This window comes from Phyllosticta capitalensis (assembly GCF_038381095.1).
Source record: "Phyllosticta capitalensis strain CBS 128856 chromosome Unknown BKA78scaffold_4, whole genome shotgun sequence".
NCBI classification, from domain to species: domain Eukaryota; kingdom Fungi; phylum Ascomycota; class Dothideomycetes; order Botryosphaeriales; family Phyllostictaceae; genus Phyllosticta; species Phyllosticta capitalensis.
Genome location: NW_027117442.1, coordinates 1245829 through 1270194, shown reverse-complemented (window position 1 = coordinate 1270194; position 24366 = coordinate 1245829). Strand labels below are relative to the sequence as shown.

General features: G+C 55.2%; 10 protein-coding genes and 1 non-coding gene across 11 annotated transcripts; 4 read left to right on the top strand and 7 right to left on the bottom strand.

Moving 5' to 3' along the window:
* Positions 1–167: 167 nt before the first annotated feature.
* BKA78DRAFT_311459 (threonine synthase-like protein) lies at positions 168–2179 on the bottom strand. The gene is made up of 3 exons (XM_066888218.1): positions 2106–2179; positions 1428–2018; positions 168–1378 (listed from the first exon to the last, which is right to left on the bottom strand). The coding sequence occupies exons 1-3, from the start codon at positions 2160–2162 to the stop codon at positions 344–346; spliced, it is 1683 nt and encodes a 560-aa protein (XP_066745389.1). The 5' UTR covers positions 2163–2179; the 3' UTR covers positions 168–343.
* A 917-nt stretch (positions 2180–3096) lies between these two features.
* On the bottom strand, positions 3097–4606 carry BKA78DRAFT_351907 (uncharacterized protein; the record flags this gene model as incomplete). Its single annotated transcript, XM_066891263.1, has 3 exons — positions 3097–4225; positions 4281–4433; positions 4485–4606. The coding sequence occupies 3 exons, from the start codon at positions 4604–4606 to the stop codon at positions 3097–3099; spliced, it is 1404 nt and encodes a 467-aa protein (XP_066745388.1).
* Positions 4607–5240: 634 nt separating this feature from the next.
* On the bottom strand, positions 5241–5341 carry BKA78DRAFT_t78. Its single transcript has one exon. It is a non-coding gene; the product is annotated as a tRNA-Ile (tRNA).
* Positions 5342–7219: 1878 nt separating this feature from the next.
* On the top strand, positions 7220–8423 carry BKA78DRAFT_351906 (uncharacterized protein; the record flags this gene model as incomplete). Its single annotated transcript, XM_066891262.1, has 2 exons — positions 7220–7387; positions 7500–8423. 2 exons carry the CDS (start codon positions 7220–7222, stop codon positions 8421–8423), a joined length of 1092 nt encoding a protein of 363 aa, XP_066745387.1.
* A 253-nt stretch (positions 8424–8676) lies between these two features.
* BKA78DRAFT_249837 (auxin efflux carrier) lies at positions 8677–10169 on the bottom strand (the record flags this gene model as incomplete). The annotated part of the gene is made up of 4 exons (XM_066884506.1): positions 8677–8757; positions 8812–9447; positions 9502–9875; positions 9941–10169. 4 exons carry the CDS (start codon positions 10167–10169, stop codon positions 8677–8679), a joined length of 1320 nt encoding a protein of 439 aa, XP_066745386.1.
* A 756-nt stretch (positions 10170–10925) lies between these two features.
* On the bottom strand, positions 10926–11720 carry BKA78DRAFT_351904 (uncharacterized protein; the record flags this gene model as incomplete). Its single annotated transcript, XM_066891261.1, has 2 exons — positions 10926–11659; positions 11711–11720. 2 exons carry the CDS (start codon positions 11718–11720, stop codon positions 10926–10928), a joined length of 744 nt encoding a protein of 247 aa, XP_066745385.1.
* Positions 11721–15052: 3332 nt separating this feature from the next.
* BKA78DRAFT_249122 (fungal tRNA ligase phosphodiesterase domain-containing protein) lies at positions 15053–17563 on the bottom strand (the record flags this gene model as incomplete). Its single annotated transcript, XM_066884444.1, has 1 exon — positions 15053–17563. One exon carries the CDS (start codon positions 17561–17563, stop codon positions 15053–15055), a length of 2511 nt encoding a protein of 836 aa, XP_066745384.1.
* A 400-nt stretch (positions 17564–17963) lies between these two features.
* Positions 17964–19633, bottom strand: BKA78DRAFT_378929 (aldo-keto oxidoreductase, NADPH-dependent). The gene is made up of 4 exons (XM_066892924.1): positions 19077–19633; positions 18689–19030; positions 18337–18633; positions 17964–18283 (listed from the first exon to the last, which is right to left on the bottom strand). The coding sequence occupies exons 1-4, from the start codon at positions 19136–19138 to the stop codon at positions 18082–18084; spliced, it is 903 nt and encodes a 300-aa protein (XP_066745383.1). The 5' UTR covers positions 19139–19633; the 3' UTR covers positions 17964–18081.
* A 138-nt stretch (positions 19634–19771) lies between these two features.
* Positions 19772–20789, top strand: BKA78DRAFT_342807 (N-terminal domain of NEFA-interacting nuclear protein NIP30-domain-containing protein). The gene is made up of 2 exons (XM_066890402.1): positions 19772–19991; positions 20062–20789. Exons 1-2 carry the CDS (start codon positions 19826–19828, stop codon positions 20643–20645), a joined length of 750 nt encoding a protein of 249 aa, XP_066745382.1. The 5' UTR covers positions 19772–19825; the 3' UTR covers positions 20646–20789.
* Positions 20790–20979: 190 nt separating this feature from the next.
* On the top strand, positions 20980–22052 carry BKA78DRAFT_249652 (WD40-repeat-containing domain protein; the record flags this gene model as incomplete). The annotated part of the gene is made up of 3 exons (XM_066884494.1): positions 20980–21405; positions 21458–21616; positions 21672–22052. The coding sequence occupies 3 exons, from the start codon at positions 20980–20982 to the stop codon at positions 22050–22052; spliced, it is 966 nt and encodes a 321-aa protein (XP_066745381.1).
* Positions 22053–22900: 848 nt separating this feature from the next.
* BKA78DRAFT_116373 (uncharacterized protein) lies at positions 22901–24036 on the top strand. The gene is made up of 3 exons (XM_066882352.1): positions 22901–23516; positions 23564–23744; positions 23806–24036. Exons 1-3 carry the CDS (start codon positions 23317–23319, stop codon positions 23971–23973), a joined length of 549 nt encoding a protein of 182 aa, XP_066745380.1. The 5' UTR covers positions 22901–23316; the 3' UTR covers positions 23974–24036.
* Positions 24037–24366: the final 330 nt, after the last annotated feature.

Sequence of the window (24366 nt, the reverse complement as noted above, 5' to 3'; positions counted from 1 at the left end):
TTGAATACAACAAGCCAATGTGCCTGCAATTAAACCTGCCCCAGTCGTTCTCAGGGGAAGCTACCTTACTACCCCAGGGGACAATCTGATCTGTCCTGTCTTGTCTCCTTTGGTAGTTTCCCCTCGCTCACCACAAAACCCCTTGGGGTTGCTAATCATCACCAATCACAGCTGAAGCCCGTAGTCATTCATCGAACAAGACTGATGCCTTTGTTTTGGAGTCTATCAAGGACAGCTAGTAGATCCCTCTATGCCATTTTTGATGTTGTGTCGTAGCACATTCCGTCAAATGAACCCCTGACATCCACCCAACATGCAAGCCGATCCAATCTTCCGATCCCAATTATGCAGCAAGCTTCTCATCCTCGACCCTCTTGATGATCAAACTCCTGATTCCGCTCAAGCCCTCGCTCTTCTGCACCACGGTGACGCGCTTCTCCTTGTCCTCGAGCCCGACAAACTGCTCCGGCAGGACGGCGGCAAAGTCAAAGTCGGGCTGGCCCTGGAGGGCGAGCTCGACGGCGCTGGAGAACTTGGCCGGGTGCGCCGTGGCGAGGGAGATGTGGTGGGTGGGCGCCGCGGTGCGGTCGGCGGAGCGCAGGGCGGCGGCGATGCCGACGGCCGAGTGCGGGTCGAGGATGTAGTTGCCGTGCTTGGAGAGGGTGCCGGCGGTGCCGTTGTGGGCCGAGGCCTTGGGGCCGGTCTGCGAGGCCGTCGAGAGGTAAATGTCCTTGATGGTCTGCAGCGTCTGCTTGTCCGACACGCGGTCCGACTCAAAGTCGGCGCTGGCGGCGTCGAGGATGGCCTGCTCGACGCCGAAGCCGTCCTTGGTCTTGAGGTCGTTGAGCCAGCCTTGCACCTTTTCGCCGGCGATCTTGCGCTTCTCGGCGACCGACGAGGCAGAGGCTCCGTACACTTGGAACGCGAGGAACCAGAGCAGCCGCTCAAAGTTGCTCGAGACGAGAATGTCCATGGCGGGGCTGAGCGTCTCCTTGACGCCCTCAGAGTGCGCCTCGACGCCGTCTTCCTTGAGGCTGCCCTCGGCTTCACGGCCGTGGACGGGCTTCTTCTCGTAGTGGCCAAACTTCCAGAAGCGGTTGAGAATGTCGTTCTCGTTGGTCGCAATGACGAGCTTCTCCGCGGGCAGGCCCATGCGCTTAGCAAAGTATCCGGCGAGAATATCGCCAAAGTTGCCAGTGGGAACAACGAAGCGAACAGGGGTGCCGGCCTTGTACGAGGGGGAGCGGATGAGGGAGAAGTAGGCGGCGAAGTAGTAGGTGATCTGGGCGAGGATGCGGGCCCAGTTGATGGAGTTGACTGCCGCAAGGCGGTGCGTCTTGTTGATGGTCTCATCGGCGAAGAGAGCCTTGACAAAGTCCTGTGCCATGTTAGAAGCAGACACAGCCATTGATCCTTCTCAATCATACCTGGCAGTCATCAAAGGTGCCCTCCACCGCGAGGTTGTGAACATTGGCGTCCAAGACCGTCGTCATCTGAGCCTCTTGAACGGGGCTCACCTTGCCCCGCGGGTGCATGATGAAGACAGAGACATCCTTCTTTCCCCTGAGACCGTAGATGGCGGCAGATCCAGTGTCTCCACTGGTGGCGCCAATGACCGTCAGGTGCTCCTTCTCGCCCTCGGCTTTGCCCTTGTTGCGCCTGACCAGGAAGTATTCAAACAGGTTTCCCAAGAACTGGAGGGCGACGTCCTTGAAGGCAAAGGTGGGGCCGTGGAAGAGCTCGAGGAGGTGAACATTCTTCTGCTCGTCCAGCGTCACAACGGGTGTGCGGTCTTGGGCGCGGAAGGTCAAGTAGCTCTTGCGGATGAGCTCCTTGAGGTCGGCGGCAGGTATTTCGGAGGGCGAAACGTAGAGGGAGAAGATTTCAAAGGCGAGGTCCTCAAACGAGAGATTCTGCCACTTGGATTGCCAGTCGGTAGGCAAGGAAGGAATCTCCTCGGGAATGAAGAGGCCACCATCGTTGGCGAGGCCTTTCAGGACGACATCCTCAAAAGACAGCTGGTGCGGACGACTCAGCGCATTGCTTCAGTGCGCATGGCGGGGCGGGCAGCTGGAGGAATTGGCGCCGCGTTAGGAGGGACGTACATCATAGGATCCTCCTCTTGTGCTGAGGTATCTCTGCGAAGCGGTATGCGACGACATTTTGCGACCTATTGCAGTGATGGTGATGACTGTCTGGGCCGCGGGTCCGGGTGTTTTTCGTACCCCGGCCAGGCTTGCGCGTACCGACATCGGCGTCTGCCCTCTCGACAGATGCCGACTGCGGACTTTTGGCCTGACATCGAATCACCACCATCTTCAACTCCACGTGGATTTGCGTCACGAAATTCATTCCAACCCAGACACTTCGCTTGAACCAATAGTTGGTCGCCTTGGGCACTTGTTCGACGGAACCCGACCACAACAGAATCCAGCGCCTTCGACCAAATCAATGAAACGCTGCGAATCGGTTGTTTGTGTCACGTCGCCCAAACCATCTCCCTTTCTCATTGCTCGAGCTTGATCATTGGTCACGGCTTGGGGACGGGTCGGAACGCTTTCAGACGTTTGATGTTGCAGGGATCCAAGCATGGAGACGTTTCTGGATTCGGATACTTGCATGAAAGGCCATGTGTACAGGTTGTACTCGGGCCTTGCGATACGATGCTGTCTTGCTCGATGCCGTCACCCTCGTAATTTTTGCGCTCCCTTAAAAAGCGAGGGAATCATGCTTGAGCTGGTTGACGTCGTAGAAGCTGGAGAGGTAGCTGACACGTCAAATAACAGGGAAAACCAAACCAGTTGACTTTGATACCGAGACTACGAATAAAACGGAGCGTCTAGGGAGAAGACCAAGCTGTATAGAGACGTAGGGATGGATGAAAAGAGCAAAGAAACAGGCGACAGAAACCCAAAAACAACCCAGCCGCAAAGTCGACTTTTACATGCCCCAGACCATAACTGCGCCATGAGCGAGAACCAGCGGAACTCCTGAGTCCGAGAGAAGAACGTCGTCCCAAACACGGGCAGTCGATCAGACGATCAGAAAGACCATCAGACCTCCTGCTTCACTGATACTTGACCTCGTCCTCGCACTTCACTCGTGCCTCAACCTTGCACTCCCCTCGGACCCGTACACGTCACTGCCGCTCGCCCTGTTCGCTCTGAGACGTCCACGATCTACGCGCTGAATCTCATCGTTCGACGCACCGTCCACAGACCTTGGGTTTGTGGGTGTCGGCTCCTCGACAATCACAGTTGGCACGTCGACATCCTTCTCTCTCACGGGCCGCTCTTCGGGCCTTGGCTCTACCTCGACCACTTCGACAACCTCTTCCGTCGGTGGTTCTTGAATATTTCCTGACTCGCCGCTGGGTTCACGGCGGCGGCGGCTGCGGCTGCGGCGGTCCTGGATTTTCTTGTACACCTTCCTGCCGATGAGAACAGCGACGACGGTGCCGAGGCCGATGAGAAGGAGCCAGACGACGATTCCTGAGATTATTTCCTCCTTTTCTCTCATCTTCCGGCAGCGCATATAACAGGACGCGGCGTCTGTGCATTCTGGCTGACGATTCTTCCTCGACTTGCTTCCTCGATTCCTTCTTTTCGAGAGACAGACGGTCGGCGCGGAGTTGACAGGGGTTGGGGAGAAAGAGACACCAGGCTCGAATTTCCCAAGTGAAGGAATTCCATACTCGTGCCCGCCGGCGCCAAGTGGCATGTTGTGAGATTCTTCTTGGTTCAGGTACTTGTCGGCAAGAGGTAAAGAGCGATAGCCATCGCTGTGTTGAGAGTCGAGTCCACGGGCACGGTGAGTAGGACGGACAGTGGCAGTGACAGGCACAATGATTGTGGCCCGCCTATGTTTACTGGAAGTGGAGGTCTTTCTGGACTTCGTTTTGTTGCAGTGCTCTGGCAAGGATGCAGACTTGTAGTTAATGCCTGCGATCCCAAAAAGCGTCTCCTGGGGAATACGGTCGCCATAGGCATCACCCCAGCGTGCTCCGTAGCTGTAAGTGACAGCCTTTTGGGTGCCTTTGCATTTCTTGGCTTTCTTCTTGCACTTGTTTGGCTCGGTGCAGTTTCTTTGGTCGTAGTAGGTGATGAGCTTGACTACCGGCGTCATGTACTGCCGCATGCAAGGCATCTTGCAAAGACCATCCCAGGTGGAAGTTCCGCTTATCGGTCGTGGCTTGATGGGGCAGGCGGTTTGAGTCAAAGGAGGCCTACAGGTAGTGGCCAGTTAGCTGACATTCAATCCACGGGTTGAATTGAACTCACATGGTGATGCCGTTTGATACGTGCCACCCCCGATCGGTGGCATTGACTCTTGGCATAGACGTATTGATCATTGGCGGCGGGATAAAGACCTCCGCATCATTGCTTTCACGCTTGAAGAGCAACTTGTTCCAACACCCCAAGCTGGTACATCGTCTATTTTGGAAATCAGGGGGATTCAATCTGGCCAGTAGGACTTGGACATACTGAGGCAATACTGGGGCTGGAGTAGCGGCTGCGGTGGCCAGCGATGGTCTCTGGGATGCTGCGGCATGAGAGGCACCCAAAAGGAGCGGAGCACAGAGAAGAAGCTTGAGGGTGGGCGCCATGTCAAGGGCAGACTCGTCGTTGTCTGTTTGATTGCGGCAAAAGAAATACTGGGCTAAGCCGAAGAATCGATGCGTGGTAAGAAGAGATGGGTGGCGAGTGGGAGGGGAGGGTTGCGTGCTGGGTCAGAGATGGATTGTATTGCCGCGATGGCACTTTCCAGTTTTGGCAACCATCCCCCTCAATGCTGCTTTCTGTCCCCTCCACAGCACTCTCCTTTCCAGAACAGAGCAATCCTGGCTAAGTACATCGCTTTTGCGGAAAGATGTCGAGGTGAGGTCCGCAGTGTGCTTCGAACATCGCAACCACGTTCAGTCGCTTGGATGTAGCTGTCGGCCAGAGGGGCTTTGGTGATGCAATGTTTGCATTGTAATAGTAATGACAGCCATAGTTGTACTTTTCAAGGGTCTCTTCCCTACATCTTGCGTCTCCTCCTTATGAGCTTTCAGCTGATACTGAGTCTTCTCACACCCAAACCCGTTCCCCTGACTTCACCATCATCCACTTACGCCTCACCTATCAACCATGAAATTCCGTCCCTGCATTCACCAAAAAGTACTGGCAGAAGCAGAGCATCTTCACACTCAAGCCCTTGGAGGACAAAAGAGTTGAGGAGAGCAAAAGAAAATGCTGGGATGGTCACTACGAGGGTCGAACTCGCGACCTTGGCGTTACACAAGCTCTCTATGAGAGCTGCCATATTAGCACCACGCTCTAACCAACTGAGCTAAGCGACCCAGAACATCCAGAACCTTGGTGTGTCTCAACCGCGTGTCTGGGATTGTTGGAGAGAATCACTGCATAGTAGAGTTATAATATAATCTATTGTTTTTCACTGAAGCTCAAACGGCTCAGTTGAAACTTCGTGGTGAAGTTTTGTGAGTGGGAAGACATTTGAGAAAGCGACGTCTTCGTGCATGCATTTGAAGAGGCTGCGGCTGAAATGCGGGACGTGGGAAGGGGGAAAAGAAATCCAGGGTCCAAGGACCGACAAGCCAAAAATTAGCCAACCGAGGAGCTCGAAAGAAATTGAGACGAGACGACGAAGGAATCAGGGCAGTCTTGGAGCTCCCGCTGGACACTTGGATTCTCAGAAACGGCTCCCTTCATTAGAGTGGACGCAGAGATGATGTGAGTACCAGCCAGAGCGACGGGCGATGAAGTTGCAAAGAAGCGACGAAGTCGAAGGCCGTACACACCGATCGAAGGTGGTCAGGCATCCGTGTGGGCAAAAGGAATAAAAGTCGCGGGTAGAAGGGGGAGATGTAGTAGGTAGTGGTGGTTGTCATTGTTGTGGTTGTTGTTTTTCCGGCGAAGATGTCCTCCATGCAGCTTGCCGAGCTCCTTGACCCCTTGCAACCAGACTGCAAACGTCATGCTCCTTCTCCAGACTCAAACAGCGTACCATCCACGTCGATTGGAAGCTTCTGCCATACCAAATGATGGACAGCATCTTCGCGACCGACTTTTGCACGCGCGCCGGCGTGGCAAGTGCGGAAATACCACGTGCAACACCACTGTCCTGACGTGCTGCTAAGCTAGATGACAGCTCCGTCAGAGACCATGGCAGATACTATATGGCAAGGCAACGACTCCAACGTACGTCCAGTCGAGATACTACAATGCAGGCTTTTCCTTTGTCGAGTTCAATGATCCAGCGGAAGCTCAAGTCGTCCGAAGACGACCATCGGCATGGATGCACCGCACGTCTTCGTCCAATCTTTCGACCCCCAAGATTTTTTGTCGTATTGACAGACGAAGTCCCAAATTCTGCACGCAGGGACCAACCAGCAAGTAAACGTCTAAGGATTCCAGAATGCCTCGCCCGGTGGGCTGGCGAGCAAGGAGTTAAAGACAGCCGGAAAAGGCAAAGGGCAGGTAGGTAACAAGGGACGACGAAGGCATCGGCGCAAAAAAAACGTCGAGGGGAAAAAAGGGTACTCAGTCAACGAAGGCGAGCCAAGCTTCTCGTTTGTCCATCCTCCTCAAGAAAAGAACACCGTGCTCCAGGACAGCAGGCAGCTGTCTCAGTTCCCCTCAACGTACTACATGTACCAACCGACGTCGCCCCCCGACGAAGCATTTCGACTCGCCTACCGACTTTGGACGACCCAAAAGCCCACCACCCACGTGACGGCACCCATTCAGCTCCTCATCCTCCGACTCTGCCTTTCATCTTCCTGGTTCCCGCGTACTCGTTGACGATTGCCCAAAGTCCACGCCGCGCGCTCAATTTCAGCAGACCCACATAAGTCGACCGAATCGAGCTCAGCCAAGCCCAACGCATCCCACTGTCGACGAATCGCTTGAAGGGGGCGAAAAAAAAGCGAGAAGGCCCAAGCCGCGCGCGCTACTACGTCTACGGATTGGATTGAAATATCTTGGACCAATATTTAATCGCTGCGCGGTTCCCCACAGTACCTTGCTTCCAATCAGCCGGCCGAGGGGCACCGATACCACCACCACGTTGACTAGGGCTGAGCGACAAACGACTACTGCCTACTTTTCTGCAAAGTGCCTTGCTCTTTGACAGGCGGTCTTCGCTCTGCGCTGCATCGTCCGCTGCCAGGTCTCCGCCATCTCCACGTCGGAGTTTGAGATTCTCTATTTCCAGGATGAAGTCACGGCGCACGATAATTGCATGGGCGTTTGCTTTCCTGCTCACATTCCTCGGACTATGGTTCCTGCCAGCGGTCGTGCGGCTCCTCTGGCTACCGAATTCCACGTTTGTGACGTCACGGCGCCTGGAGCAGCATCGGCGAGCCGGGAACGCGACTTTGGGAGTAAGTTGCTTTTGCGAGGAGTTCAGATGAATGGTGATCGTGCTCGAGGTGCCGTTGGATTAGAAGGCTACCTGAACGCCTTCACTTGACACGGGCTGACGAGTACTTCCAGTTTGAAGTAATCCTGGCTGTCACGCCGCATGAGATGCCAGAGCGGCTGCGCTGGCGCAAAGATGGCATGGCTGCCGCTGCCGAGCTGACAGGCCTCGCCATTGAGTACCCAACGCAGCCGCTCTGGAACGAGTCCGACCTGCACGCCTTTGTCGAAAACAGCAAAGGCGACAGCCCGAGCGGCGGCGCCGCAAAAGCCTGGCTGGGGCACCTGTACACGCTGCGGCAGGCAGCCAACTTCTCCTCGGCGCTCATCCTCGAAGACGACATGGATTGGGACGTGGCCATCAAGACGCAGGCGGTCGAGGTGGCAAAAGCCATCTGGAAGCTGTCGAGCCCGCACCCGGTGCTGCAGCAATTTGGCCGCGTGGGCCAGGCTGAAGAGGACGAAAAGATCAACTGGCCGTACGGCCGCGAGTGGGATGTGCTCTGGCTGGGTCACTGCGGCAGCGCGGTACCCGAGGATCAGAACATCATTATCAAGTACAACGACACAACGCTACCGCCGGTGACGCAGTCGGCCGTCCAGGAAAAGGGCCTCCGATTCGTGTATGGTCCCATTGGCTCACCTGTCTGCAGCTTTGCGTATGCCGTTACGCAGAGGGGCGCACAAAAGATCCTGAAAAAGGCTACTGGAGATTCGGTCGCGTTTGACGTGTGGCTGCATTTTGCGTGCGAACGAGGAGTCCTCAGGTGCTTTGCGGTCAACCCGGAGCTCTTCCACCAGCACGAGATGGCCGGTGCTCATGACAGCTTGATCAATGGCCAGGACGCAGGTCATCCGGTCGAGTTTGAAAAGACGAACAACATCTGGCACAGCGCGAGGTGCAACGTCGGCTCGAATACCACGGTCCCGATATCATGTCCCAAGCAGTATCCAGACGAGGTGATGGAGGAGGATCCCGTGCCGGAAGGCGAGAGATGATGTAACCATTTGATGATTTTTCAGGCGTTCGTTGGAAACATTCATGGGCATTGGCATAGCGTGGCGCGACGGAGTCCCGGTCAAAAATGGAGGCTCGGAAACTTTTGGGCAACTTTTGGATTCTTCAAAAACAGGGACGATGTTCCAACCAGGAGGTCTTTGGAATACCCAACTCTAATCTCTCTTTTCACATGGTCGTTTCTCGTCAGGTCGTGCGTCATCAGATTGCGATGAATGCTTCTCGCCTGCCGCCTCACACCCCATGCGCAGCTTGGGAAGCTTTCAGGGCGCCAACCACCGCGAAGACAATCAATGGCGATATCACGTACGACAGCTGTGCACATCAGCTCCTTGCTCTCTGGGACGGAGACCATTCGCATAGACTTACAGTCAAAAATTTGGCAACACTCAGCCTCTGACTTTCCTCGACATCGCTCACATCCGCCAGAGCCGAGAGCTTCAACGCAGGCGGGCCCGTCGGCATCAACATCATGCAAAACCAGAGCAACGGATCCTCAATCAAGAAACCCGTCTTCGCCGCCAACACCCAAACAATGAGGATGCTCAGGCACGGCCACACCAAGTAACGTACAACGGCGACAAAGACGAACAGCTTCCAGTGGACCGCGCCGCTGTCCTTGCCCTGCTTGACGCGCGCCATGGCCTGCGACAGCTTGACGCCGACGATGAGGATCTGCAGCGCGGCGAACAGGTCGCCAACGTTTTTGATGGACACCGTGAGCCAGGCGCGAAAGTAGCCGCCGTCCTCGGGCGCGGAGAAGAAGAGGCGCTGGAGAGCTGGCGTGAGGCCTATGATTGCACCCGTCACGGCACCGATGAGCGGCATGTTGATGAGCTCGACGATGAAGGCGAGAGAGGTTTGCAGCCAGAGCGGTAGCTTTTCAAAGCATTGTTTGCAGAGCTGGGATGCGCGAGAGCTGATGGTGGCATGCTGCTCGCGGGGCTGGGCAACGGCGGCGTGTCCTGGGAGCAGCGACGTCTCCTCCGACTCGTCCTCGAGGGGCTCGATGATGTCGGGAGCAGCGTCAGAGCCGGCACTCGACCGACGCTGGCGCACGCGTCCGATTTCAATGTCGACCGACGTGCCATTGGAGGTGGCGCTGCCATTCGAATGATGGCGGTCCCTCTTCCTCGGACTTCCAGGAAGGTCACCATCGGCGTCGCTGATCAGCCGCGGGCCAATGGCAAACGTGAGGCTGTTGCTAATCATGGCGTTGACGAGGAAATATGATTTGGCGCGCTCGACGACGTCTGCCGAGTCGTCCAGCATGGCCAGGACGCCGGCCGCGTTGAGCGACTGCACCAGGAGCAGGGGCAGCGACGTCGTGTTGTTGAAGGCAATGGCCGGCGTGATCCAGCGCGGCAGTTGAAAGACGCGCGTGCATATCGACCCGAAGGTGACGGATACGAAATTTGTGGCGCATGCGAATACTGCGGTTTATTTAGCAAATCTTCTATTGCTGTTACCCCTTGGAGAAGGCTGGGCGGAGAAATACTCAGAATAGGTACATAGTTTGCAGCGGTTTCTAGACGCAGCTGTGATCCAACGTTGTGAATCAAGAGCGCCGGGAGAAAGATGAACACGCAAGCTTTTGAAATGTCCTTTGCGCTGCTTTCAGTGATGAGCTTGAATTGCGCTGCCAGCACTCCGTACGAAATGGTCAGCAAAACGCTCATGGACGCCTGAAGAGAGCCCACAAAGGCCGTTAACACGCTAGAGGACATGATGGCGGCGGCTGGGCGAACATGAGGAGAAAAGAGCGTTTCAATGGGGTTTGGAGAAGACGATTGCTGAGTGGCACCATGTCTTGAGGTAAAGCGGTCAAAGTTATGTCCGAGACCTGGACTGGCAAAGAAGTGGGAGGTCCCTGAAGGTGGCCGCGCAAGGTGTTCCGTGTGTCAGGCACACGGCCCAGAGCGCGAGTTCCCGCAGTGACGTGGGGATCGATAAGCATACTGCAGCCCAGCTCGAGGTGCATTTGCCTCGCGTCGAGGTCGACTACATTGGTTTGGTCACAGAGAATTCGGGGAGAATGGCGATGAGAGAACAGTCACATGGGATTTCAGTGGGCCAAGTCAAGCACAACCATTATCATGCAGGTGGCAGGAGTATTTAGAGCATGGTTTTCTGATTTGTAGTGACTGAGGATAACCAAAGCACGCGCAGCGGGCTGTAAGCAAAGCCCACCGAATGTATATACCATCAAGTAAGAGATTGTATCCGTCCCATCAAACAAGAGCAGAGGAGAGAATCAAAGGGCCACGAGTCAATCCCGTAGGAGACGTCAGAAACGGCCGACAAACAGAGAAGCCAAATCCCTGGAAAGCAAAACTCGAGTAGCGTCAAAAGCAAACGCGCAAGAAAACTTTTTTGTTGTGGACGGGCTCGATGCTCGAGGCCGCGTCCAGAATTCCGGAGCTCTCCAGCTCCCCAAATCTCAGGGCATCATGCATCAAAAGATGACATGCACAAGCAGACAATCACGAGGGGGTGTAACCGTAGCTGAGAGCAATGTTCTTCCACTTTTCGGCGTCATCGACCGCAGCCTTCTTCTCAGACTCGAGCTCCGCAATGCGTGCCTCCAAAGTCTGAACATGCTCGTACTTCCGAGCGCGAGACTCGCGTGCAGCAAGAGTGTTGCGAGCACGCTTGATGGCAGTCTTGTCGGAAGGATCCTGTACAGTAATGGGGGGCAAAGGACCCTTGCGGCGACGAGACTTGCCAACACCGGAAACAGACGAGTGGGCCAGACCAGAGGGAGAATTCTTCGGGTCGGACTTGCGACGGGTGTACGTGTCCATGATCAGAGGCGCAGGGGAGTCGAGCGGCGTGGTGCTGGGCTGCTTGACAAGTGCCGGGGCGCTGTCGACAGGAGCCGAATCGCCAGCCGCCTTGTCATCAGATGGGAACAAAGGATACCAGGCGTCGCCAGATTGCGTCTCATCATTCCGGAACATGGGAGACGTGTCGTACAAGTCGTCAATGTAAGGCGACTCGCTGACGGACGGTGAAGTCAGGTTTGTAAACGCAGCCGAGGGCGGTGCAGAAGACAGAGGGTCATTAAAGACGTCCTTGGGGGAGACGGTCATTGCCGTGCCGATCGAGGCAGACATGGGGTCGTTGATCGTGGTAAACTGAGCACCAGACCAAGTCTCCCAGTCAAAGGTGTCGAGGGCGGCGGCAGCGCCGTCAAAGGCGACGTTGATTCCGTTGTCTGGATTCGAATGAGAAACTGACGCGAAGAGTGGCGCGCGAGGCAAATTACCTGGAACCATGGTTGCGGATACAGATACTGGCTTCTGTTGAATATTTCCTGGAGTAGTGCTGGAAAAGAGGGGGACCGGTGGACGATTTTGAACCGAAGAAGTGTGACGACGTAGGCCTATGGTTGAAGCGGGAGCACTGTTGGCGTAAAAGTGCTGACGATTAAACGTAGGAGGCTGCAGAGGAGCGCTGGGACGACGCGGATGGTTTGCAGGCGTCGATTGCTCGAAGAGTTGAAAGTCTTCCGTTGGCAGCTGGAAGGACGGTTGTGTTTGCTGCGGTTGCTGTTGCCGTAAGGCTGGGGGAGCTGGAGAGGGGAGCCATTGTTGCTGGTTGGAAGCCGTGGTGAACGACTGAAGGTTGTAAATGGTTGGGTGCGAAGAGCTTGAAAAGCTAGAGCGCGGGGCTGAGTAGTTCACAGATCCTTGCGGAGACTGTGAGGGGACTTGAGAAATTATGGTTGGGGGTGTTTAAGCAGCCATGATGAGCCCGGTGTCGTGATGTGTGTGTGGTGTTGTTGGTGTAGAGGCGAGGTTGAGGCACGAACAAAGTGGGAAAGTCTTTGGATTTTAAGCCGACCGCGTGCCGGGCAAGTGTGAGTCACACTCTGTAGAAAGCGCGCTAGGCCACTTAGGCTCGTAAGCGGTCCGAGTGCCTCGTCCTCAGGCAGCGATCCCTGTCGCCCAGTTGCGACTGCTGCCCGCCCGCCCAAAACTGATGCCGGCTCTGGTTCCTCTACCTCGACACCAACCACAGACACCGTCCTGTCAACATCAACCAACCCTCCTCTCTCATCGCCTCCCCCGATCAATTCCATCGTGCTTCAACACCAAAGACCGACGACTGCGCCCCACAACCGCCCACCGCTATTGCTGCCTAGCACCTCAGGCAGTGGCAGGCCCCCCGGCAGCGCCAATTTCACCGATTGGGGTGCTGCATGTCAACCGCGCCCTATCATCCTCCGAGGAGCGTCGCCCGCTGCCTGGTACGCTAGACCACGGACAAGACGATTATTCAGCCTGCCGTTTTCCCCGGCTGAGCCCAAGCAATCCCTGCTGCCCGTTCTTTGTTCTAACTCCGCAAACTCCATCACACAGTCCACCACCATTCCGCTCTCTATGGGATTCAAACGGGCTCAATTGACCTCAATTTCCAACTCCATAGCGCAATCATCATGGTTGACCTTTGCGTTCCACCAATTGCTCCACCGCTGCTAGCCCATCGCACCAACACCGCCTCCACACTGCGGTAGACCACATCTGGTTACAGGAACACAGCAGCCCCCAGAACCACCAGGAGCCGTACCATCAAATGCAGGGAACGGCACCACGATGACTCACACTCGAGAGTTCTTGTTCCCCGTACCAGACGCGTTTCTCGACCAGATTCCTAGCCGCGACATGCCTGGTTAGCTGCGTCGCGGAGCCGTCAAACCCCTGGCAAGCAGTGCCGAGGGACCGGCATTGGCGCGGCACTCACCAGGCATCCTTCTGTTGAGGACACCTTTGCGCAAGCTCACCATCAGCAGCATTTCCCGAAAAAATCTCAAACGAAAAAGAGCACGATCATCCAATTCGGTTCCGGGCAGGATGAGGCACTGCCGTCAGAAACGGGCGCCGGCCAGTACAGAGTGGAGAGGCGGCTGACATGGTGCAGGTGCGGCGTGGGACACGAGCGCAACCAAGCAGTCCCGTCGCAGCCGACAGAGTCCACTGGCCGCGCAGCGCGGCGACGCCACGGCCGGCAGCCTTGGCTTGTCTACCTTTTCTTGTGGGTGAGAATCAAAAGCGCAACGGCAGCAGAGACAAGAGGCACACACGGCATGCGGCCGGCATACGTGAGCAGGATCTGGTCGTGTGCTGCGTTGTCGTGTCGAGCTTCGCTGAGCCTCTTCGCCGCCGTGGCGCTTGCACATGTTTGGACACCGGTTTCAATTGCGTCCATTCTTGCAATCCAACCGTATCCGCTCGCCGCCCCGTGACAGCTCTGCCTCAGATTTTCCTTGCAAAGATTGGTTGACGCTGTCTGATAGGTGGAACGACATGTTGATAGGCTCAGCCACGAAAGTCGCCTGCCCTGCTGTTTAATCTGAATGTAAGATGTTGCGATATTTCACCTTCTTTGCGCCTTCTCCACTTTTTAGTCTGTTCGGTTGTCTCATTGTTCAACTCGACGGCGAAAAAGAATGACCGCTGCCTGGAGGTCGTGCTCCAGTTCCAGCGGTGACGGTTGCGTCAACTACAGCGACTCGACACGAGGGAGAGACGTCTTCGAAGAGTCCGTTTACTCTTCTTCTGCTGCCAACCATTTCCATCTCTTCTGCTGTACCGCAAGACCAACATCTGAAATTCAAACCTTCTTGGGTGCTTGTTCTTTTCAAAGCTGTCTCCTGTCCAGCATGCCGGATAGACATGTCTTTCTGCCTTTGAAATCTGTCCTGCCATCTGGGTGGAGCATGGCATCCCATGACGATGGCTACGATTGTAGGCTGGGCATATCGAATGCCCCGAGACATCTCGAGTAGCGTCAGATCCACTTCTCTCTTTTACCAGGTCTCGAGTATCAACATGCTGCACTGCTTGACTCGATCTGACTGGGCTCGGCTCGGCTCGACTGACTGGCCAGTAGTCAAGCATTTCGTGGTCCATCTCTTACATCTTTTCCGCTCGCGACAGCATCCCCCTTATCAAGTACCCTACGTAGATGAGGAATAAAAGAAATCATGTCAAGCGCCGAGATTTTCTTCCCACTTCTGCGCAACCACAGTGTGCTCTCTTTGTCACCCAACAAGCTAAGAAAACACCCCGTCTGTCGCCTGTCGCCTGTCGCCCACCGTCTGTCCGTCACAAGTCGAGCCATTCATGAGTTGAGGATGTTTCATTCGTTAGTATTCTGTTGCTACCGCTGCCGCTACTGCTACAATGAGGGTAGAGTGGGTAGAAACTGTTCAAAGCACCAAAGCCACCATCCGTTGCCGTCCGAACCCCCTTCCCTTCCATCTTCAGACTCGGGCGCCGTTCTTGCTGCGCGTCGTTGCTCAAGCACTCGCCATGCGTGTCGTTTTATTGCCATAGCCTCACTCATGCTGAGGCTCATGGTGATGTACTAGCCAGAAAAGCAGTCTCCACAATCGATCCATCGCTGATGCATTTTTTTTCTGTCGTCTCCTTGCTCGCATGCCGCAAAACGCCGTAAGATGCAAGACTGACTGATTGTTTTTGACCGGTCTCATTTCATTCTCCATCGCCCTCTGCCACCTATCCATGCATCAAGGGCGCGCCATGACGTCTCTCTGTTCGACTGCGCGGCCCGGGCCGAAACCGCCTTCCACACACACCCACGATCAGAAACGCTGCAAAACTGCCTTGACCGAGCCATCGAGCGCAATCTTGCCGGGCACGAGCGCGTCGCGGATGCCCGACTGCGCGCCGCTGCCCTGGTGCAGCCAGCGCTGCAGCAGGTCGTTGCTCTCCTTTGGCTTGATGTCCGGGCTGGCCGTGCCCACCGTCACATGGGCAACGTCATTGACGGTTTCGAAGTGGACGACGCCGCTGCTGCCGCCGCTGCCGCCATTCGGGCCGTTGTTCTCGTTGCTGTTGTTGCTCGACGACTGCTCGTTGACCAGGCGGACGACGAAGCACATGACGCGGTCGTCCCAGACCAGCCGCTCGAGCTGGACTTTGCACTTGCCGAGCTCGGGGTCGTTTTTGCCCGCGTTGGCGGGCTGGTCGACGGTTGCTTGGTGCAGGTCGAGCATGCGCTGCCAGTGCTCGGGCTTGTCTTTGCTGGACGCGCGGTGGATGAGCGTGACGTGGAAGTTGGGCTGGACGCGGCGGACGCCCTGGAGACGGCGGAAAAACTGCTGCGTCTCGGCGTCCTTGTCGCGGAAGACGGCTTCGAGGATGCCGTGGACGCGCTGGCTGGGGAGCGTCACGGCAAAGTAGTCGACTTTGGGCGTTTTGGCCTTCTTCTGTTGTTGTTGCTGCTGCTGACCCTGCTTGTTTTGCTTGTTCTTGTTGCCGAAGCTCAGGTCGTGCTGGATTTCGGGCTTGTAGTTGTTCAACGCCGCGTCGATGGCGTTGTCGAGGTCGGCGGCGGTGGGCATGTCGTTGAAGAGCTTGGGATATTCCGAGTGCAGCTTTGCCACGACCGTCTCCAAGTTCTCCCGCGAAGAGGACGTGACGTCCAAGTCGATGACCGTGTCAAAGGCGTCGTCAGGCGGCTCATCTGCGTTGAGAGGCTGGAAGCGCTCCAGGAAACCTTCCATGATGCCAATGACCTCTTGCGAGCCCTTTTTGGCCGCCTGGATGGTCTGGTGGTTGTCTCCTCTGCTGATGACACGCTCCTGCATGATCTTGCGAATCTGGTCGTAGTTCTGGCGGTCGTGAACATAGTGGAGCGCTACGAAGCGGGCGTCGGAATTTATCCGCAAGACGTCCTTGATGATCTGGTCGCGCTCCCTCTTTTGATGGTTGTTTCTGTCCGCAATCATGACTGGATATTCCTTGAGCGTGCGGCAGACTTGTTCGGCAAACCTCTGGGGACGCTTGAATTTGCCTTCGATGTTGTCGTTCTGGACGTGGCCCCAGCCAAAGAGCTTCGACAGTGCGACTGCAACCGTGGTCTTGCCGCATCCGATGGTGGCGATGGGAACCAGGACTACGTTTCCTTCAACATTCCTCTTCTCGTCGCCCTCTTCGCCAGCCTCGATTTCTTGCCTGATAATGTCGGACCCCTTCAAGCCTCTCTCACGCAAGAAGTCGTCTCTTAGCTTGATGATGCCGTGGTTCTGATTGTAAGCCTTGGCCAATGCAGGGTCGTTGTCCAGGCGGCGCTTTGCGTACGCCAAATACTCCTGGGTAATGGCCTTGTGCTTCTTGTACTTTGGAGGATTTCCGGCAATCAATGCCCTGGTGCATTCTCTCCATTGTCTGTACATCAGGTAAGGCTCTTCAAACTTGTACTTGAAGAACCAGTCCTCCCATGGGGCACCTTCGATGTCCCGAGATTGACAGCGAATGACGAAACCTTCAGTATCACGACCAGCGTACGAACCAGTTTCTGCCACCTTGTCGAGGAAGCTCTTGACGTTTTGAATGTTGTCCTCCATGAGATACAACGTCTTCTTGAAGCCCCACTCGGTTGCGAATTGGTGGATCAGGTGGCCTGGATATGTTGCGAACTCTGGCAGGTTGAGGTTGATGCCATGAAGGTACAGACCCGCTTGCTCAGGGTCATAGGCCAGGACGTGCTCCTCAAAGCTGTCATCGCACAGTTCCGCCACGGCTGTTGCGTTCATCTGCCTCAGAGTCCTTGCCAGCTGTTCCCGGGTCTTGCCAAGGCTTTGCAATTGCCTGTCCACCCATTGCTCGCCCGCCTGGGAGTGGCTCATGGGGGTATCTGCGCGTCCACCGGTGGAATGTTTGCTGCACACAATAAGTGTTCCGTCGTCTAGGCCCGAAATGAAGATGATGCAGCCGTTCTCCTTCAAGCTCAACTCATACGGACCCCTCGTATTCTTTTCAACGTTCCTCCACTCAGTCTTTCTGACCTCGCCGTGATTGAAGAACTTGTCATAGCCCCTCACAGCAATCTCCCAGTTGCCGCTCTGGTTCTTGTATGTGAACAAGCCGCGTGCGTAGGTTGGTAGGCCGGATTTCTTGTAATCCCAATCCTGCATTTTCCACGAGTCGATTGTGCGACCATTTGGCAGCTCGAATGTGTGCTTCCTCACGGAAAAACTGCCTTTGCCCTTTGTTTTTCCCTTCTTGCTGTGGTCCTCCAAGGTCTGGACGAGTTGACTGATTTCTTGCGGATCCTGCATCTTATGCGGCGGTCCTTGGTAGGTGGCCATGGTGTGACCTTTGCGAGAGGAGGATTTGAGATTGGAAAAGTCGAACTGGAGGTTGGGTTGGGGGAGGGAATTTTGCGCGCGCGTTTGCGAGAGAAGGGCGCTGTGGGAATAAAGCAGAGCTCTGCTGCTGCGGTCCGGAAGCGAATTGCAAATTCGGTAGGGGTGATTTGCAGGAGAGAGAAGTCGGAGGGAAGGACCAGAGGAAGGACGCGTGCAACGAAAAAGAGAAAGCGCTCGCATGGGTGGGAATGACGGTGTTTAAAAAATGTCGACGGGCAAGCGCGAGCGTCATAACCGCGGAGTCACTCGCAGACACCGCGGGCACGGACCACATCCAACATGGCCGGGCATCCTTCAGCCCAGGCACCATTCACCCCTGTTCCACTTGGGGATATTATTTGCTGATTCAATCATCTTATCATTGTGATCCATGAGAACATTTCAGCTAGGTATCTAGAGTCTCTTCATCCATCCATGAGTAAAACTCGGCCCCTGATCCATCATCACAATCCGACCATTTACTCGTCGTCGTCGTAAAAGATCTTGGCGCCTCCCAGGAACGTGCCGTCGCAAACCTTGAAGCGGCCCTTGAGGCTGCTCAGGGTCTTAACCTCCTCTGGAGTCAACTCCCATCCATCGAGCTGGAAGTTGCCCTCGATGCGAGATGGGTTAACTGATTTGGGAATTACACTGGTACCCCGCTGAATGCCCCACATCAAGCTACAAAGCAGTCAGAATGGCCCAACTTTGTAGACGAGTCTCGTTTGACTTACAGAACCTGCTGGACGCTCTTGCCCTTGGCCTTGGCGATCTCGCCCACAACAGGGTCCTTGTACAGCGGCGAGTCGGTGGAGCCAAGGCAGCTGTAGGCAGTGAGGTGGATGCCCTTCTCCTTGCAGTACTCGAGGAGCTTGGGCGCCGGGTAGCTGGGGTGCAGCTCGTACTGGTTGACAGCGGGAGGAATCTTGGTCGTCGGGTGGTTCAGGAGGATCTCGAGGTTGTGCTTGCAGAAGTTGGAGACACCAATGTTGCGCACGCGACCAGAGGCGGGGAGCTTCTGCATTTCTTGCCTACGCGCATGTCAGAATCTACTGGACAGATGCGCTCTTTGCCCGTGATACGCACCAAGTCTTGATGAAGTCCCAATCAGGCAGCTCCTTCTTGGTGTCGTTGGGGTCCATGGATGCCGGCCAGTGGACGAGGTAGAGGTCGACGTAGTCAGTCTGGAGGTCCTTCAGAGAGGAGGTGATGCCCTCTTCAACTCTGTGATGCCAATCGTTGTCCAGCTTGGTCGTGAGCCAGATCTCCTCGCGGGGAACACCCGAGTCCTTGATGCCCTCGCCGACTTCCTTCTCATTCTGGTAGGCCAGAGCAGTGTCGATGTGGCGGTATCCTTTGAGGAGAGCTTCCTTCACAGCGTTGCGAACTTCGTTCGGCTTGGACTGCCAGGTGCCGAGACCGACGGCACTGTCGACTGTCAGAATAAATTGTGTGGGTTTGAAAAGAGACTTACGGAATCTTTGCACCCGTGTTGAGGGTGAAGGTCTGCTTGGTGTGCTCAAGAGTGCCAGCCATTGTGAATTGGGTATCAAGTGTGGAAGAGGATTGAGGGGTCGGAGTGCAGAGATGGAGTGAGGAGAGAAGTGGGTGCGAGCAGAACTGTGGGGAGGAGCGAGGTGTTATTTAGCTTTGGGACGAGCAGGTACCCACAGCATGACGTTCCATCCCATTGCCGTTCAGCAAGGTGCATCGGCATGGCGTGCATCGGGCCATCTGGGTCGACTTTGGAGTTTCGGAAATTCTGCTGTCACGCAGCCAAAACGCCAACGGCTGGAAGGATCAACAACCGGCATACCGATAGCTAGTTTGCTGTACTGATAGAGTCCTCATTCACGGCTTCGGTGTCTGACTCGTTGAGAGAGGACAAGTCTTGATGGAACATTAGCCATGTACATGTCACTTGAAAGTTTGAAGGGCGTTTTTTTCCGGGGTGCTATCAATAGCAAGAGTTGGACACCGGCCGGGAGCCAAAAAGTGACGGCAAACGGTCACGGCGGCGGGGCACTTGGTACTGACGGGGGAGCATCGGTGATGCGCGACGGACACCTGCGTGCCCTGCCCTGGTGGTGGGGCGCACGGCGGTCCCGCAAGTGAGGGGCTCGCTCGCTCGAGCTTCCTTCCGACTCTTGTCCTCGCCAAAGCTTCATCCCGCTCTCCAACAATCCCAATCAACCTACCTTTTTTCCCAGCAACATCCGCGCCATGTCGTCCGGCTTCGTCTCCGGCGGCACCAATGAGGAGCCAATTGAACGAGACGAGGAATGGCTGAAGGCTCAGCAAGAGATTGAGGCTACCCGTCAGCGCAAAGAGGCCGAAAAGCACCAGGATGGCGGAAAGAGTCTCTACGAAGTGCTCCAGGCCAACAAGGGTGAATTGCGGCTAGGATCAATATTGAGACATGCAGAAAAGCTAATATGATAGATCTTGAACCGTCGTAGCCAAGAAGCAGGAAGCTTTTGAAGAGTCCATCAAATTCAAAAATCAGTTCCGCGCGCTCGACGAAGACGAGGCCGCATATCTCGATGAGGTCCTAGAATCCACGCGAGCCAAAGAAGCCGCCGTACAAAAGGAGACGTCGGAGCAGCTCGATGCCTTCCGTAGGCAGCAAGAAGAAGCCGAAAGGGCTGCTCGCTTGGATGGAGATACCCAAGGGAGCCCGCCTGCCGAAGAAGAACACTGGGCATCTGCAGGCAAGAAGCGAAAAAAGGGCAAGGATCGCGAGAACCTCCTCGGAGTCAAGCTTCGAAAAGCTTCAAGCGCGGACGACAAGTCCTCAAAGGCGGCTTCGAGTCAAAATGACAATGGTATGGCGTCGGAGAGGACTCAACCAGCGAACGACACCTCAATCAAATCGTCGCCGAGCGACTTGAAGGACGATTCCGACAAGCAAGCTGCGTCATCGCCAAAAAGCTCAAGCTTGCCCGAAAGCTCAGCGGAGACCAAACAAAAGCCAACCGCTGCAAGCAAGCCTACTTCTGCAGGCTTGGGTCTGGCTGGATATTCATCAGATGAGGATGACTGAGGGAGTCGTGGTTGACAGGGGAATGAAAAAGTGCTGGAGAAACGACCGGTAATCAAGGTAGTCAGAATACGGCATGCGAGATCAATAAAAATGACTGTAAACACCAAATTATTACCGCCAGCATTAAATTTCCATGCGCAATTCCTCGTCCAAACGACTCGATCCCGCCGGCGTAAGCTCGGGCGGGTAAGGTCCGCCGGTGGAGACCTCTCGCGGAGCTGCAGCGCGCCAAAACCTCAGACGACGTCAATTGCGCATGATTTGACCACACCTTGGGGAGATATCAGCTAATCCACCAGAGCATTGCCCTTTACCTCGAAAGCACCGTCCCACCATGGCACCTCCCCCACGCCCTCGAACAGTCAACAAGGCTACCTTTCCCTCAGTATTCTCCAAGCTCAAGACGCAGACCTACTCCGATGTCTCGCGAGGAACCGCGACGCGCAACATTCGCACCATTGACTGGAATCCTCTCGGAACCTTGATCGCAACGGGTGCATCCGATCGCACATTACGCGTCTGGAATCCCGAAAAGCCTCAAGCAAAGAACTCGACGGAGCTGCGGGGACACACCAGTTCGATTGAACGCGTCGCATGGAACCCTACAAAGGAGTCTGAACTGGCAAGCTGTAGCGCCGATGGAACGATCAGATTTTGGGATGTCAGGACCAAGAACAGCATCGCAAAGGTCGAAGTTGGAGGTGAAGCCTTTACACTTTCTTGGAGACCAGATGGGAGCGAGGTAGTTGTGGGACGCAAGGTTCGCAATGGAGCTCTTCCCTCCAGGACTCTCAGGATCTAATGGTGTACAGGACGACATCTTGGTCCCCATTTCACGTTCTACCTTTTCCGCTCTGCCAAATCACCCACAGGCGGTCCAGACAAATCAGACGACGTTTTCTTGGAGCGGCCAAGAGCTGTTCTTGACCACAGGCGAAGGTCACGTCAAGGTGCTGGACTATCCGTCAATGGTTTGTACACAATGCACGTCGGATCCAAGCCTTGGGTATGACTGACTAGTAACAGAACATAATCCACACCCTAAACGCCCACACGTCGTCTTGCTACTCCATCTGCTACTCCCCAACCGCATCATACCTCGCCATTGGAGGCTCCGACGCTCTTATAACTCTGTGGGATACCAAGGATTGGATCTGTCAGCGCACTCTGACCAACATGACTGGACCTGTCCGGACCGTCAGCTTCTCCTTCGACGGCGCCTATATCACGGGAGGTTCAGACGAGGGCACCGGTCTCGAAATTGCGCACGTGGAGTCTGGCGACTATGTCCACAAGGTGGAAACGATGTCCCCATCTCCTTGCGTGCAGTGGCATCCAAGTCGCTACGTCCTCGCGTATTCGGACTCGACAGTGTTGAAGATCGTTGGCGGTGCTGAGAGGGGTTGATGCTTTCTGCAATAATCTCCTAGGCATCCCGTTGCCTCTTACAACGAACGAACGAGATCGGTTTCCTCTGTCGCTTACACCCGGTGGATGTGTGACCGCAAGCCACGCTGAATTAGCAGGTCAAGAGGTATCTCGCACCAATAGAGCCCTGCTCTTGGAGCTAGTCCACCGAAAATGGAACTTTAACGGGCAACAAGGGGAGTTGCAGGTGCCAAGAGCCATTGACGATTGCCCTTGGGAAAAGACAGTCCGTCAGGGAGTTCGTCGGGGGGTCCTTTTAAGGCCAGAAAGACTGAATCTTGCCGCCCGGGACCGGGAATTCCCCCAACCCCGGAAATCCAAATCCTGCATTGGAACGTGTGGACAGGAAGGAATCTCGGCATCTTCGTGTGTGAAGGGCCGGGTCGAACTTCTCTGAAGCTGAAAGTCATGCCTGTATAGAAGAAACCTTTTTGATCAGTCACCTCCGTACAGAGTTCCTGGATCCCCGCGGCTGGGATGTTTTGGACACTCTGCACATGCGATCTCGTCGCGCAACAAGATTTGTCACCGTCTCAAAGTCTACCGTTAGATGCCTAAGTAGAGCCATGTCGTTGAAAGAGCTTTGAGGAAGATCCTTTTAGGCAAAGCACACAAGAGCTGGGCTTGCAAAAGGTCGCGAGCCCAAGATAGCATTTCCTGAGCGGAGACGAAAACACAGCTAGCTCTGTACATACATGCGGTTGGTGAAGTGGTTGTGGTCCATGGCAGCGGCAATGCTTGATCCACTTTCTAGTCAAGGCCGCGAATCTCAATTGGAAGAGTAGAAGGACAGAGGTACCCCTTCCAGTGGGCAAAGCCGAAAAGGGTAACTAGACCTCTGCGGTACACCGTCGAACTTCTGACTCTGGGTTTTCGCTTGGGTTTCTGCTCAGGTTTCTGCTCAGGTTTCTGCTCAGGTTTCTGCTCATGTTTCTGCTCAGGTCTCAACACAGGTTTCAGCAGAGCATTCGTCAACACCTAGACGTTTGACGTTGAACCAAGCCCACGATTTCCCTTTTCGGTTCGCAACAGCCCACCATCAATTTTTTTCTTCGACCTGCCGTGACTACCACCACAGGAGTCTTTCTTGCATTTGCCTCGCTCTCTCGGAACCATCGCTCGAGCGCACTCCTATCCCGCTCCTCTACAGTTCACTCCGACAATACTACCTTCAAAAATCCTCCCGCCCTCGCCCGTCCTCTACCACATCACCTGTATTCCACGCCGATACAACCTTCGAACGATGTCAAACGGCTCGATGTCCAACGGCTCTCAAATCAGCCGTATCTTCCGTTGGCGCGACCATATGGCTTGGGACAAGTACCACGAGGGCAATGACGAAGGTTTCCACATGGCCCACAAGCTTCTTCTCGAGCCGCGGCTGGGCGACTACCACGCTGCCAACATGCACCTACTGCTGACCAAGTCTGATGACTTTCCTGTGTAAGCAAAGTACACAATTGCCTGAGGAAAGGGCTAATTCATCAAAGCCACCACGGACAAGAGGCCGTCAGGCTGTACACGGAGCTCATCAACAAGGTGACGACAGAGGATCAAATTGCATATTTACAGAAGAAGAAAGATCAAGCGCAGGAGTGGCTGGCGGATGCAGAGCAGCGCGAAGCTAAGGAGAAGGAGCGCTGGGCTGGCATGACGGGCGAGGAGATTGTGGTATGCAGTCATTGACTCTCCACTCATTACTCCTTAATCACTGACACTAATTCCTCTCTAGAATGCGAAGATGGCGGAAGCCATGGCGACTCTGAGGCAGTACGAAGAAGAACATGAGCATGATGAAGAGCAGGAGGATGAGTATGAAGAGCAACAAGAGGACACTCAAGAGGGTGAGGGTAGACCGAAGGGCCGCTACAACTCGGGCTTCAAAAACTCCGGCATCTGAGACAGCTTTGCATGGCTAGCAGGCGGGTTAGTTGGGTCAGATGGGTCAGTTGGCATGCTGTCCCCAGCCGAACATGTTGAAGAGCAACAGGAGGATACTCAAGGGGGCATGGGTAGACCGGAGGGCTACAACGACTTGAGGTTCAAGAACTCCGCCCGGCATGTGAGACGGCTTTCCATGGCTTCTATAGCTAGCAGGTGGGTTAGTTGGCATGCTGCCCCCAGCTGAGCATGATGCAACAAGAGCATGATGAAAAGCAACGACACAGCATGATGAAGAGCAAAAGGAGGACACTCAAGGGGGCATGGGTAGACCGAAGGGCCGCAACGACTCAGGTTCAAGTTACCATGGCTTCTATGGCTAGCAGGCGGGTTAGCTGGGTTGGTCAGTTGG